At 37.7% G+C, this 14,214-nt stretch overlaps 1 protein-coding gene across 2 annotated transcripts in view; it reads left to right on the top strand.

Annotated features, from left to right (window-relative positions):
- PRKCE (protein kinase C epsilon) overlaps nucleotides 1-14,214 on the top strand; it is a 295,161-nt gene that overhangs the window by 262,519 nt on the left and 18,428 nt on the right. For both annotated transcript variants that reach the window (XM_005510783.4, XM_021298843.2), the window contains exons 12-14: nucleotides 3,061-3,199; nucleotides 5,581-5,769; nucleotides 10,769-10,915. In XM_005510783.4, the coding sequence (XP_005510840.1) occupies nucleotides 3,061-3,199; nucleotides 5,581-5,769; nucleotides 10,769-10,915 (475 nt within the window). The remainder of the gene's footprint in view (nucleotides 1-3,060; nucleotides 3,200-5,580; nucleotides 5,770-10,768; nucleotides 10,916-14,214) is intronic.

Below are 14,214 nucleotides of genomic sequence, written 5' to 3'. Positions count from 1 at the left end.
TGGTCAGTTTGTTCCTTCTCTTTTTCTACTCTGAAATTAACTTTCTAATGTGAATTTCTGTGTGTTATACGAATCTTCAAGGAAATAAAAACAATGGTGAGTATCCTGTCCTTCTCCATTATGTGGTGGCTTACTGTTAGTGTTTTATTACTGTTGAGATTTCTCATAGCTTAGGAGTTTCTTGAGTTACAGATTATATCAATAACATTAAATTCAACGATGAGCATATGGATGGCATTAAAGTAAACTTAAACAGTTTAAGGTCCTAAGAGCTCCATTGTGTCACCTCTCTGCACTGGGAAATCCTGCTTCTGGGATCACAGTTAAGACAACATATAAGGGTCTTCTGATGATCACTTAGCACTCCAAAACAAGTTGGATCCAGTTTTGTGAGCAGCCTCTTGAATTTCATCAGTTGCTACTAGAATTATTTGTATTATGACCTTCTTCCTAACTCTTGTGATGGTGGCTGGAAGTAGTTCCTAGATTACATTATATATGATTATACTTTGATTTCTTTATCTGAACATCTTGGCTTTTTACAATACAGCTTTTATTCTTCCTTAGATTAGGAATATGCAATATATAACACTGTATATGGAAGGTTAAAAGCTACAGCTACAAGCTTGTTTCCTTCTCCCATCTGCAAAAGCCTTATCCTGTTCTTGTTCACATTCTACTTGATGATGTTATAGTCTTGTCTTTAATGCAGGTCTTTTGATTGTAACACTTGTATTTCACTGAAAAAGCAGTTTGGGGAAGGCACGTGATTTTTTGAGTGGGTAGCTTTATTTTGTTTATTTGACTTCTTTGGGGAGCACAGAGCTGTTGGTATCTGTTTGCCCTTGCATGATGTTGGATAATTCTTGCAAATTGCTTTCCAGGGGTAGACAGTGGTCATTCAAGGGGTTAGATGGTTAGATGTACCAGGCTGTGTTATAGCCAATTTGATCTTGGGGTGTTTAGGAACTCATAAAAAGGATGACCTTAAGGAATTATAAAATACGCAGTCTGCTCCAAGGGGCCTTATGTGGGTGACCAGCTGAGAACGTACAAGAGCAGTATAACTGATCTGGAGATAGCTAATTCTGGTGTACAGCATATTGGTTGCAGTGAACGTTTGTACAGCCAGTATATACTTCAGCTACATAAACCATATCTAGTAAAGCTAGTTTATGTGGGAGACAGTGAATTTACTGCTAGTGAGGTAAATCTGACTTCGTTTTGCCACGTCAGACTTCTTGTACATGCACTAGCCACTTTGTAACATGTACACAGCACAAGCGATATCTACATGCACAGTACATCATCCAGTGCTTCCTAGAAGTGTCTGATTTGCTGGACAAATGTGCAGTGATTACGCAGACCTTGAGCAGTAAACGCACAGTGTCCCAGAAATATCTGATATCTATGCTATCCTGTGTACATGTTTCAGAAATATATGTTGGATACAGGTGGACCAGCACATTCAAAAATTTTGAACAAATATCAAAAGAAAAAAACATTAAAAAGGAATTAAATCCATCTAGTGAAACTGGGGTGATAGGGAGAAAAGAACATTTCTAGCAAAACCCCAGCATACTGTAGCCTTGCATATGTCCACAAAAACTCTTAACGTAATACAGCCCTGGAAGGGTTGTTTAAACATTTAAAGTGTGTGAATGCTTCCACAATGCTACCATGGCTGTGGTTCTAAGGTCTGGGGGCTGATAAGGAGATACTTCCCTGAAAAAAATCCACAGAGAAAGGTGAAGAATTATCATCCCTCAGTCAGGTGGAATTTGTTGGCATAAAGGATTTTTTTTAACAAGACCTGTATCTTTTCATAAGCTTTTGGGGTGACATTTGTTTACGGAGGCTGGCATGGGATTTTATTCCTCTATCTGATTTAGAACTTGCCTACCTGCACTTTTTTTTTCCTCATTAATTCCACCTGTGAAAATTTCTCTAATTCTTCTAGGAAAAGTGTTCTGATCAGAAAGTGTCCACACAGAATCACCTAAGGACATGTGTTCTGCATTTGTTTCTCACTTCTGTATGAATTCATACATACAATGTATTCATTTATTGAGTATTTTTAATACACAGCAGAGGTATCTAAAGCCTAGACAGAAGTATGAAAATAAAATGGTCCATGCAATATGGGTGGTTTTGCCTCTGCTTTATGTTTGGTTTATTATTCATAAATAATATTTATTTTTTTTTTAATGAGGGGCTTTATTCATGCAAGTGGGGGTTGTTTTCTGCATTGACATTCCAGATCCATTTATAGCTTAGTCTAAGGCAAGTGGCAGGTAAGTTAAATGGTACCTAGCATCCATTGTGTTGGAACAGGCGATAACCATCAATGGTATATTTAGAAAATGTGCAGAGGGCAAGACAGGAAAGGTGGATATCCCTTTCTCAACCTGTTTTTGACCTCACTCAATTTAATAACTGAAGAATTGTGTATTTTTGACACAAAGACATTTGAACAACAAGTGATCAGCTGCTGAGATGCGGTGTTTAACAATGAATGCAAAATATTCCTGTGAGATTATTTTTGAGCAGGTTTAAACTGCAGAAGATAATGCTCTTAAAGACAAGACCATTGTTATTTGTCCCTCTCATTGCAATCTGAACTTTGAATTGCTAGTATACATTAAGAATCCAATTCAAAATAATCCGAGTATGAAAGTACCTATTAATTCAAAAACAGAGAATGGCTTCATTAGGCATCGTTGACCTATTTCACATAGGCAGAATGTTAGATTTGTAACAAATTAATCTGATCTTTTCCAAACGTTTCTGATTCTGTCTTGAATACAGCTGTGCTTTCATGTAGCTAAAGAGAGTAAAGGCTCAGTCTTGCAAAATGCCTGTCATTGCGTGTTTCCTTATTGCCTTTAACCAGGTCTATTTAGTGACTGCTACCAACTTTTCATGCACACATGTGAAGGATGGTTTCTCAGTGGTGTTTCTGAAACCGCCTATTTGTCATATTCTGCAGCTTATGATGAAATTCAAGAGCACGTGATCAAAGTTTGAGAGTTGATTTAATTTTGGGCCATTTTATTTCAGGGACCTGAAACTGGACAATATTCTTCTGGATGCAGAAGGCCACTGTAAACTGGCTGATTTTGGGATGTGCAAAGAAGGGATTCTGAATGGAGTGACCACCACAACCTTTTGTGGCACACCTGACTATATAGCTCCAGAGGTATTTTTTTAAACTACACTAAGAATTACATATATTATCAACAGATATTATAATTCATCAGACTGTTACATGTATAATTTTAGACACTTTTAACATGTAGATGAAAACAATAGAAGATACTGACTGTGTAGAAGATATAGACTGTGCCGCAGTTTTTCTTGGGTAATCTTGCAGGAATTGGTTCCTCTCCTGCTCACAAGCAGTATTTCGTGTTGACAGGAGTGGCAAAGCTTGGTTTTCCTGTTATTTATTCCCTGAACTTAACTGTGTTCTTGTCTATATGCTCATTTCTGGCTCAGCATCATTGTGAAGGCACTTACTAGTCTTTAAGGTGCTGGGTGCAACTAAGCACTGCCAGCACTGGTCTTCAGTAGTTACAAAAATTGTTTTAATTTTTCATGAGACTTAGAAGGGGATGTTCATGTGGCAGAGACCACATGTTTGGTGTCATTTTGCCTAGGGTCTTTTTTTTCCTTTCTTTAAAGTATCTGTGCGTGAAAGAAATAATACTATGTTTGTGATAATTCTTACCATATGGATGAACAGAAAGTATAGACTTGCATAGAAAAGTGGGAACTTTCCATGTGGCTCCTGCATATCAGCTGGCAACATCCAGTAATTTCAAGGCATTCACTGGATGAAATAAATGACTGAGAATCCTGCTTGTTTTACATATCCTAAATTTTAATACAATGAGATGCATTTTCAGGTGCCTAAAATGAATCAGTATATTACAGTTAGTCTGCTAGGCAGACTTTGCTCAGTTTCTGTAGTAATCTGTGTATCTTTCCGCTGAAGATTTGGTGTGCTGATACAATATAAAAGTTTCATTGGTTTGATCTTTCGTCAATTATAAATTTGCAGTTCGGAAAAATGTTAGTTTACTACTTTTTAGAGACGATAAATTAGAAATCCATATTGTTAGTGTTCGTGGCTGACAAGCTTTGGTAACACAACTGATAGAGTGTGAATCATCTTGAAATATCATAATACGTGTGTTTTATGGAGTTTGAAAAGCGTTCTGGCCTTAAAAGAAAATAAATGCCAGTATGATGGGTTTTGGTTTGTATTAATTCTTTACTGATTTATTATACTAATTGAGTTCTTTGGCAAATTCTTTGAGAATTAATACTGAAAACAAACCAATAATGAGATCCCAGGACCTTTTATGTGAAGCCCTGGTCTCACTGAAGTCAGTAACTCAGGCTTCCATTTTGTCATCCTAATTGCAGAAGTTTCTCTCCTCCTTCTATTTCTCTTGCATCCTGGTGCTATGTTTCAGTTTCCTTTTCTTTAGCAATATATGAGTTCCAAGGAGTGCCCAGAACACTTGTAAAGTATGCTTTTGAAGAGCTTCATTTTCTCTAATTACTGTCTAGAAAATGTAATGTCCATTCAACTAATAACCAAGTTGGGATCCAGACCGCTGTATTCAAATGTTAAACTCATTCCTCTTTTCATGTTAGGACTGCATTTGGTTTTATGTTGGTTGTGATTCCTGAATACAGCGCTAAGCTCACGCGGTTCACCACAATGCTTCTGACTGTAACACTGGGGTTGTTTACGGAGGCGGTGGAGTTGTTGCCATTTCAACTCATTTTATGGCAGTCAGCTTCACCTTGAACAGTTGCTCCTTTGCCCAGTCCGCTGAAACATTGCAGCCAAACTACAAACTTGAGTGGAGAGGAGCCAAGAATTCAATTTGCTTCTTGTACAACACTAGTTCTGTAACACCAAGTACAGCACAGCAAAACTCCATCATGCTCATCTGCTACTCCCCACTAAAGGTATTTGCTACAAGGCTGAACTTGTGCCATATGAAAAGTTGTAGACAGTTTTTCTGAAAGCAGAAGCAGCTAAAGTGAGTCCTATTGCCACAGATAGTAGTTTTTTAATACTGTAGAAAGAGCTTGAACAAAAATGCTTTTGGCTTCCTTCAGCCCTACCTAAAGGACTAGAACAAATCTCTCAGATGATTGCAGCATTACAAGCTGGTTCAGTTTGTTTTGCTCAAGATAGAGACAAGGAAATGGTTCATGTTTTCCACCAGTCTGTTTTGTATATGTGATTTTTTTTCCCCTATAGCGTGACCTGCTTTAAACAGCTTGGAAGGATATACAGCTCTGTTGCTCATGAGCATATTCTTTTACCCAGGGGACTGATAAACTCAGTCAGTACTTCTGAGAATAACTATGCATTGACACTTAGCTGTGTAAGTGCAAACTGCATGGGCAAGAAGCCATGCCTGCTGTTACCCAAATCAGTGCAGGATTTAGCCCAGCTCTGGGGGAAAGAAGGGTGTATCATGTTGAAACAGCAAAAGTGCAGCCGAGGGTATTGTCTAACTTGTCTATTCAATCCAATCTCTTTTTCTATACCAGATCCTCCAGGAGTTAGAATATGGCCCATCAGTAGACTGGTGGGCTCTGGGTGTTCTCATGTACGAAATGATGGCTGGACAACCCCCCTTTGAAGCTGACAATGAAGATGATCTCTTTGAATCCATCCTTCATGATGATGTCTTGTATCCAGTCTGGCTCAGTAAAGAAGCTGTCAGCATTTTAAAAGCAGTGAGTCTTCTATTACTTGCTTTCCTCCTCTTCATGGTTTTTTTTCAGGACTGGGTTTTGGTTGGTTTTTGGTTTCATTTGTTTTTTTCCTTGATTAAAATTGAATTTGCTGAAAGTTGTTGAGAGCAGTCACTGCTGGGAGTTCAAGCACAGTTCAGAATGCCACTGTTAGGATAATGGAGCCTGGGATAAATTACACCGCTTGTGGGAAAGGAACAGAATGTTTGTATTCCACGCAGTTGTACACTGTGTAAAACTGTGTACTGCAGATTCACGTTTCAGGGAAAGCTCAGCCAACCAGAACTGTGCTATCACTTTGACACTTCATATGCCACATGTTCATTAGAGGCAGGGAGGCACTATGTAATTAAAGAAACAATGTTTTTATCTAACCCACTTATAAAATTTCTTATCCCTCTACCTTTCTTCCCCTATCATCAAGATGGGTTGAAAGCCCTTTATTTGCAGCTTCATGTTCTATTCTATAGCTCACATAACACTTCAATAAACAGTCTTACTGCCCTGGCTGGTGTGTTTCAGTATGAGTAGCGACTTGACAGAAATGCATGTCACCATATGCCACAATTTTTTTAATCAGCCAAGTGTGCCGCTGGGCAACTTCAGTTTTTAGATTACCTTTCCTAAAGCCAAGTTTACATCATTAATGTAACACTGACATAAATTATTTCTTCTCTGCTAGTATCATCCTAAAATAAAAACCAAAAGAAAAGAGAAGCAGTATGCCAGTCCCCATAGTTTGAAAACCTGAGGAGGATTTCTGGCTTTAAAAAACCCTTGGCTTACATTCCAGTTTTTCACCTTCTTTGAAAGTGGAAAATTTCTACTTTTTCACTTTTCTTTCAGCATCTGGAATAAGGGAAACTTTCAATTAAGAGGCCAGGTGGTAGTGTAAAGCCCTGCAGACATCTTCATATAGGGTTACATTTTGAAAATATATATAAAAATTGAACAAATCCTGATTTTAACACCAGTGGACAGGTAACACAGTCTGCAGAAATGCTCGTCTTGCTCTTTTAATAAAGATATCTTCAGGCTCATTGTAGCTGAGAGCAGATGATTCAAAGCAGAAGTCAAAGTTAACCTCTGAATTGTTTGCTGGAGTATCTCTTTTGCTCCATTCATCCTGGTGAGAACATGGATTTATTAAATCTGACCTTTATACACATTCTCCCATCTCCCCCCAGATACCTCTCTGGTGACTTTTAGCTGACATGATACTTTTATGCATCCCTTTTTGTTCCCAGACCTTTTGATTATTTTCAGTTCAGCAATTAACATGTATGGACATTAGCTGCAGAATTCAGGCTGATATCCAGGGTTCAGGGGTTATTTGGGCTTATTTCAGAGAAAGCATTGTTGTCAATATTCATATCTGCATGTGAATTCCATTGAAACACAGGAGATTTTCTGCAGTGTTCTGGTTTCACAGTGTGTAAGATCTGTTCCTTTGCCATCCATTCATCCTTCAGTGAATCCACGTTAACTGACCTTTCTGTTATTCTGAATTGTGGAAATATTTGTTGGAGGGGAAAAGTTAACCAATAACTCTTGGTTGAGCATGTAATACAGGAGCAATGTGTTTTACAGAGGAAAGGGAGAAACCGATTTGACAGACAGAGCTTTACTCTTATCTCATTTGTGGTGCAAGTAGTGAGATGACTAACGGTTAATACATGTTATTCATTAACCGCATGCAAATGCAGACACAGAATTGGTCTGCAGGTGTAAACTATGTATTTTTGTGAATATAAGTGCAAGGGTGTTAAACGCTCTAGTTTCTTTTAAAGTTGACTTTGCTATGAATTCTGATTAGGATGTTTACCTGGGTCAGAATTTTGATAAGTAGGCATAGTGGTTTGTATTTTGCTGTAGTTGTAGCATTTTTTTCCCACATCTTTCTGTCTAAAGTTAATTCTTAATGCCATTATAAATCTTAAGAAGAGTTGTATCCATTAAGCAGATTTGCACTATAATAATAGATTATTCCTCATTGGGCAAGATGTCTTCATTGGCATAAATTGAAAGAATATAATGGAGCTGTGCAGTTTACACCATAAAAAGATTTCCGTACGTTTAGCAACCTGCTGCCTATGCAACTATGGTGTGAAACGTGTTTGAAACTTATGTTCTTCGTCTGATCCTTGTCAACATGCTGTTAAATGGAGAACAGGAAAAAAGGAGGAAAGAAAGAGGCGTCTATGTATTTTATTGCTGAATGGTAGCAAGGGATTAACTTTGGAATGCTTCGTTTCCTCACATTGTGCTTTGAGGTATGGGTTTTATTCTTTAGAAACTGTGTATTTTTACACTCCTTCAAACAACATGTAAGGAATTTTTAATAAGAAGATGTTCTCTTGTATTAAGTAACAATATTTTCTTATTTTCTGAAGAAACATTTTTTCTGTTATTTCAAACTAAACACTAAGGAGGATAACTTTACAGCTTGGTATTACAAGGCAGCACATTGCTTATCCCATGAAATCCTGCAGATCTTATTAGTCCTGTTTCTGTGAATCGACAGGAATTGCTATTTAAAATTCTTTCCTGTCTGGTAAGGAAAACAATTCTTCATTGAAATTGCTTCTATGCTCCTTTGCAAGCAATGGAGAGAGGTTGTGTCACCAGTGTGTGTTCTCTGTGTACCCAGATGACAGAGATCTCTGGGTACAGAAGCAGAACTCTGTTTTTAAGCTTTGCTGTTTATTTCAAGAGGCAAAATTTTGGGAGCCTCATGATCCTTGATTCGGGCCTCAAGTTGCTTGTCTATCTCAGCAACCTTGTGTCCTGGTGTCATTGAAGTCAGTAGGAACTCTGAGCGTAGAAGTCTTCTCTTTTCATAAAAGGAGGTTCCTGCCTTAGTATTGGAAGATAAAACAGCAACACCTAACAGCTGTGGCTGTCAGCTCCATTGGCAACCATCTCAACAACACAATACAGTTAACAACTGTCTCTATCCTGACAGTTGCATCATTGTTGATGCTGTTGATAAACAGGGAATAAATGTCAGCTTGTACTTCAGAAGTAGAAGTTGAAAAAATCACTATTTATTGCAGGGGATGAAATTTATAGAATTAACTGTCCACTTCAGAATTCTGAGATTATTTCATTGTATCTGCATATGATCTTTTTTTTTTTTTTTTTGTTTAAGTATTCATTCTTAAAAATTGTTCTCCCTTATCATCCATTTCCAAGTTTATTGAAGTTTGGGAAGTACAGTACTAAACTGTACTATCTAGACATATTTTCATGTCCTGGCCTTCTTAAAAATGACATGTTCTGATGTTTTCCCTGCCTCTGGCTTTAAACAAAGATAGACCGTGGCAGATACTAGGATCAGGTTTTACTTCTTTGATACCTGGATTATACAGTACAAAAAGCATATCCTGTAGTTTCCATGTTTCTGCAAAATGTGTGGTTACTGGTTCTAGGCCTGCTCACTCCAGTCCTGGAGGTGAAATAAAGCAGAAGAGTGTAGGAATGCGTTTTGTGGTTTTTCAAGAGACCTCACCAAAGCACAGTAATCCTTTGAAAACCTTTGTTTCGCCTGCCTGTAGAAAATATGTCCTGTAGTTTAGATATGACTTGTCCACTTGCAAAAGAACTTGCAGAGCAGTTGAATAGAAGACCAAAGAGAAGGTTTGTTTTTGGAGCAGCGTATATCTGTCAGGAGTCACAGAGAGAATTGCCTCGCTGATCTGTGTTATATCTCTTAAATGATAGCAGTGGTATTCTCCTGTGGATGGTTGATCTAGCTATCTGAAACCATCTTAGGGGCTTCAGTAGCTACTTATCTAAGAACTGGACTGCTAAAGCCAGGGTATGCATTATAGCAGGTTATTTTTTATTAAGTTTCTTTTTTTTCTGCAGGTGTATAGTATGATGTAGTACCTAGGCTAAAAAGACAATTAACAATTATCACATTTTGGTTTACTTATACACTTTTTTTGTAGATTTATAAAATGCTATAGTAATGGCTGAATATGAAGTTATAGCAAAGTTTGGGATAATTCTATAATATGAGTGCATGTGTGTAAAAGAACAGCATATTTGAATTGCAGTGATTCTGTGCCCGCATGCATTAGGAAATAAGTAGAGCAATTACTAATAAAAGAAGGAAGAAGTAACAGAGCAAAATAAAGAAAAATTCTGTTAGCTGCCATGATTTGTTATCAATGTCTTATGCTGGTTCTACGGCTTTTTGCTGAAAGGAATAGTAAGAGTTTGAAAGTGAGAAGTTTAGAAATGACCACACCAGAGGAGACCAGTTCATTCCAGTTGCTGCCACTAACAATGTACTAAAGATGAAAGGGAAGGTGCAAATGTCATGAAGTTTCTCAAGGGCAGCTTTCTGCTAGTACTGATCACTCCATGTATTTTGTGAAACATATGGACAGAACACTTATAATACACGTAGCTGCAGGTGCTGTTCTTACTCAGAATAAAATCCTGGAAATGAGTAAGGAGGTCATGGCTTTTCATGTATCTGCTTCACTGGAGTTATGCATAATGCAACCTACGTACCCAAAGGAAATAAAAACCAGTAAGCATAATGTGTAGTCAGGATAGAGCAAATAAGTTAAGAGCTATCCTGAACATCTATTTGGAAGTGTCTCTGGAAAGTTCAATATTTTATTTTCTTTAACATTTTTGGCCAAAACTGGAACTAGAAATGCTGAAAGAGAATCTGTTCCTGTGGCACTCCCAGCCATACAAAGTTAGGAGGTCTCGGCAATCAGTTGAAAGAGCTTCCTGCAGGAAACTTACACTTCAGAGTCTCTGGATCTTCTAGTTTGGCTGGAACCTCTGAAATTTGGGTGGGCATCCTTGTCACTCTTAAAGAAAAAATAACCTTCTGAAAGAGAGCTGTCTCTAAAAGCTAGGTGTTGGGAATTGGGATGCGTAATTGAACTGCAAATGGTTTCCAGCCATTGCCAGTCATGTCTTACCTTTTTCCTTCTCTCCCTCCCCCACCCTGTAGTTCATGACAAAAAACCCAAATAAGCGACTTGGCTGTGTGGCATCACAAAACGGGGAAGATGCGATAAAGCAGCATCCGTTTTTCAAGGAAATTGACTGGGTTCTTCTAGAACAAAGGAAAATCAAGCCACCCTTCAAGCCTCGGATTGTAAGTAGCAGTTTGTATAACATTCAGAAAAGACTTGGTCATGAGAATTCTAGTTGTTGGTTTTTCTGAGACGTGAGATTACTTGATATAACATTTGGGGGTTGAAATAGTAACAGAAAAATCTCGCTGAAAAGATTGCCTTGTCATGGTTTCTGTGAAGGTAAGTGTCAGATTTAATGCACAGGAGGATGTCTATATTGAGTCCCATAAAACACAAGAGGGTTTGAGGCCCTGTTTATATTATTTTCCTGTGTCCCTAAAGGTACCTTGATTGGATCATGATTAGATAAATTCATGTACTTACGTTTTCCTAGATAATAATTGTTTCCATTTTAAAGTAACAAAAATATGTAGCAGCCCCACACGCAGGAACTACAAAAGCCAAGCAAAAACTTCCTCTGGATGAAAATACTTAGAGTTCATCAAATGTCAGCTTTTCAACTGAGAATGTGTGCAGCAAATTTTGTGCTTGAACATTACAAGAGCATAATTTTATGATAAATCCTTTGAGATTGATTTGCATCTTCTGACTTTGCACATTCCTAATTACAGTGTTTGATTTCCCTGTAGATGTGATCGAGGTACTTGTTTGTTTCTTTCTTTAGATACTTTACAAAGGTACTTTAAAAAAAGAAAAAATTTTGGGCTCAACACTGAATCCTAACTTAAATTTAGAGGTGAAAAAGTCCCCTCTGTCATTGCAGAATTTCTGTCTGCCGTATTTAATGCGTTTGCCTTTAGTGCATTGAGATGCATTTGCCCAAGTAGCTTGTGTAGGTGGTGAAAGCGAGGCTGCCCGTCCGGAGCAGGAGCCTGAGGTAGCTCCTCTGAGTCCACTCTTGGAGAGGTCTATCTGTAGCTATTCAGAAAGAACCCAAAGGGATTGACAACTGTGAGTGAAAGTTGGCCCTTGTGGTTGCCTTTCTAGGAGTGATAGTAAGATATGGTGTTATCCTATGGGGAAGATTTTCTTAATATATTTATTGGAGACGGGAAACCTTGTGATGCGGTAGCTGCAGGCAGAAGGATGCCTGAGCCAGCCCCTCTCCTGGAAGGGCTCCAGCCAGCTGGGCACGCCAGCTCTGCTCCGGAGGGACGGCCAGATTGCACCTAATGCCAGAGCTGACTCGAAATCTCTGCACTGATACAGGAAGTGTAAACAACAATTAACCATGTTAATGTCTATGTGAAGCTTATTTAATACTATAACTAACTGCTTTCCAGTCAGGTTCCCCAGCTCTCGGATAGTCACAGGCAGGCTCAGTCAGTGTTTAGCTGAATTGTGTTGTATGTAGCTCTTTCCCTGTTTTCACAAGAATTTGGCTTTTCATTTCACAGATTTTTTGTTTGTTTGTTTTGCTCAGTATTCATCAATATTTTGATAATACAGTTATAAAATCAGGATGCACAATTCCAGAATAATTTTCACTTTCTGCCTGTATCTAGTAAGTCCTAGATTCCTCACATCTACTCTGTTTATTGGCTGTTTTCCTTTCATGATTGAGATGCACAGTCCCTTTGACGATAGGTATTGTTACGAGACCTTTATTAATTTTGTAAGTATTCCTGCTGCAGCGGTCCTTCGTAAAAGTCAGGAGAGATTTAGTATGTCAGACATTTTTATTCATTGCTGATGTGAATACCTTCTGCCTTCTCAGTGCAGCTTCTTTCTCTATCTGGTAATTATTTCACTATTGTTATATTGTAAAGCCATTCCTATTTTATTAATTCTTGTTGTTTTGTTCCTTTTCTCCTTTTCTGCTTCGTTTAATGATGTTTTAGTTGGATATTTCAGTTTTAGTAGTGATTTCAGAGTAGTCCTTTTTATAACTTTCAAGACAGCTGCTTGTTCTTAAATAATTGTTAGGTTGATTTTATATATCTTTATTTACACCTTTTCTCATTTTTCTTCAGGCTGCTTCTATAATGTTGGATTTTCATACTACTGATTTCCATATTGCATATGCCAACTTTCTTTATTCTACCAAATCTGATTCCTGCAGTCTAGTAGTTCTGTATGCTTTGGTTTTTTCTGAACTCTTTTTTTGGGTGGTGAATTCAGATAATATGTAGTCTGTTACAGGCATCTCTTTTATTTTCATGTTCTTAGTCTGCTCTCTCTAAGACATCTTCCCCAATGATCTGATCCTATCAAATTTTGCTGATAATTGTTCTACACTTAGAAAGCATGTGCCATATATAGTTACACTATGATCCATCAGCTGTTTTGTACCAGCTGTATAATTTTGCAATTGTTTGGATTTTGTTGTTGTATAGAAATCTTTGAGGAAGATCATACTGAAATTTTCACTTGTCCTCTTTAAATTGAAGGATTTATTAGCTGGAAAGTAAAGTATGACATACATCCAGGCTGGAGAGAAAGATTATTACTTATGCAATTTCAGAAATGGGAAAGGAGTCTAGAACAGAGAAGTTTAAAATGCTGAAAAGGGGATTTGGGATACTTGCCAAGCTAGAAGAGATTGCACTCACTTTGAAAAATACAAGCAAAAGAGAAGAAGGTGAACACTAATGGAATGAAGTGTGCTTTTACATCCAGGTAGAGAGTTTCTCTCTAAACTCAGTTGTGGATGTAGTATTGAGACTCACTGATTCGGATTAGCAAGTGTAACTGTTCCATAGCTATGGAATAACTATGGAAAAAACATAACTAATGCATGTGTTTGGAATGTTCTCTGGTTTTTAACATCTTTCAGTATTGGTAAAGGGCTGTTCATTATTTAAAAGTGGCTTGTAATGTTAAAAGGGGATTAAGAATATATATTTTTAATGTGATGTTCAGGAGAGCCTAGGTCTGTGAAAACAGCTATGAGAAGAGAGGCCAGATTATTAGTCAGAAAATAGACATTCTTGTATGTGATATGTGAGTGTACGTATTTGTAGGGTAAGAGGCATACAATGCATATATAGTCATTTATGCATTCAAATTGAGATTTGCATGGACATACAAAATTTGGCTCAGGCAACAATGCACATATTTACACAGGTATTCCTCTATTTTCTGACCAGCTATTAAGATGACTAAGGGGGGAAATTTTCTAAGTTCATACTTAGGAAAAAAAAAAGTATGTATTCAAATGAGCTCTGGGCAATATAAAACACTGACAATAAACAAGTAAAGTCATTAGGGAAAATGGTCAAACACTGAGGTCCTGTCAGACAATAGAATAATCTGCCAAGGGAGGTCATCGATGTGCTATCGTTGCTAACTTTGCTTCAGTTGCGCCTCACTTCTCCGCTGATCCCAAAAACACTCGAGTTCCTTGGTTAGCACAGAT

The sequence above is a fragment of the Columba livia genome, chromosome 3 (genome assembly GCF_036013475.1).
Source record: "Columba livia isolate bColLiv1 breed racing homer chromosome 3, bColLiv1.pat.W.v2, whole genome shotgun sequence".
Taxonomy (NCBI): domain Eukaryota; kingdom Metazoa; phylum Chordata; class Aves; order Columbiformes; family Columbidae; genus Columba; species Columba livia.
This window is presented reverse-complemented; position numbering and strand designations above follow the sequence as displayed.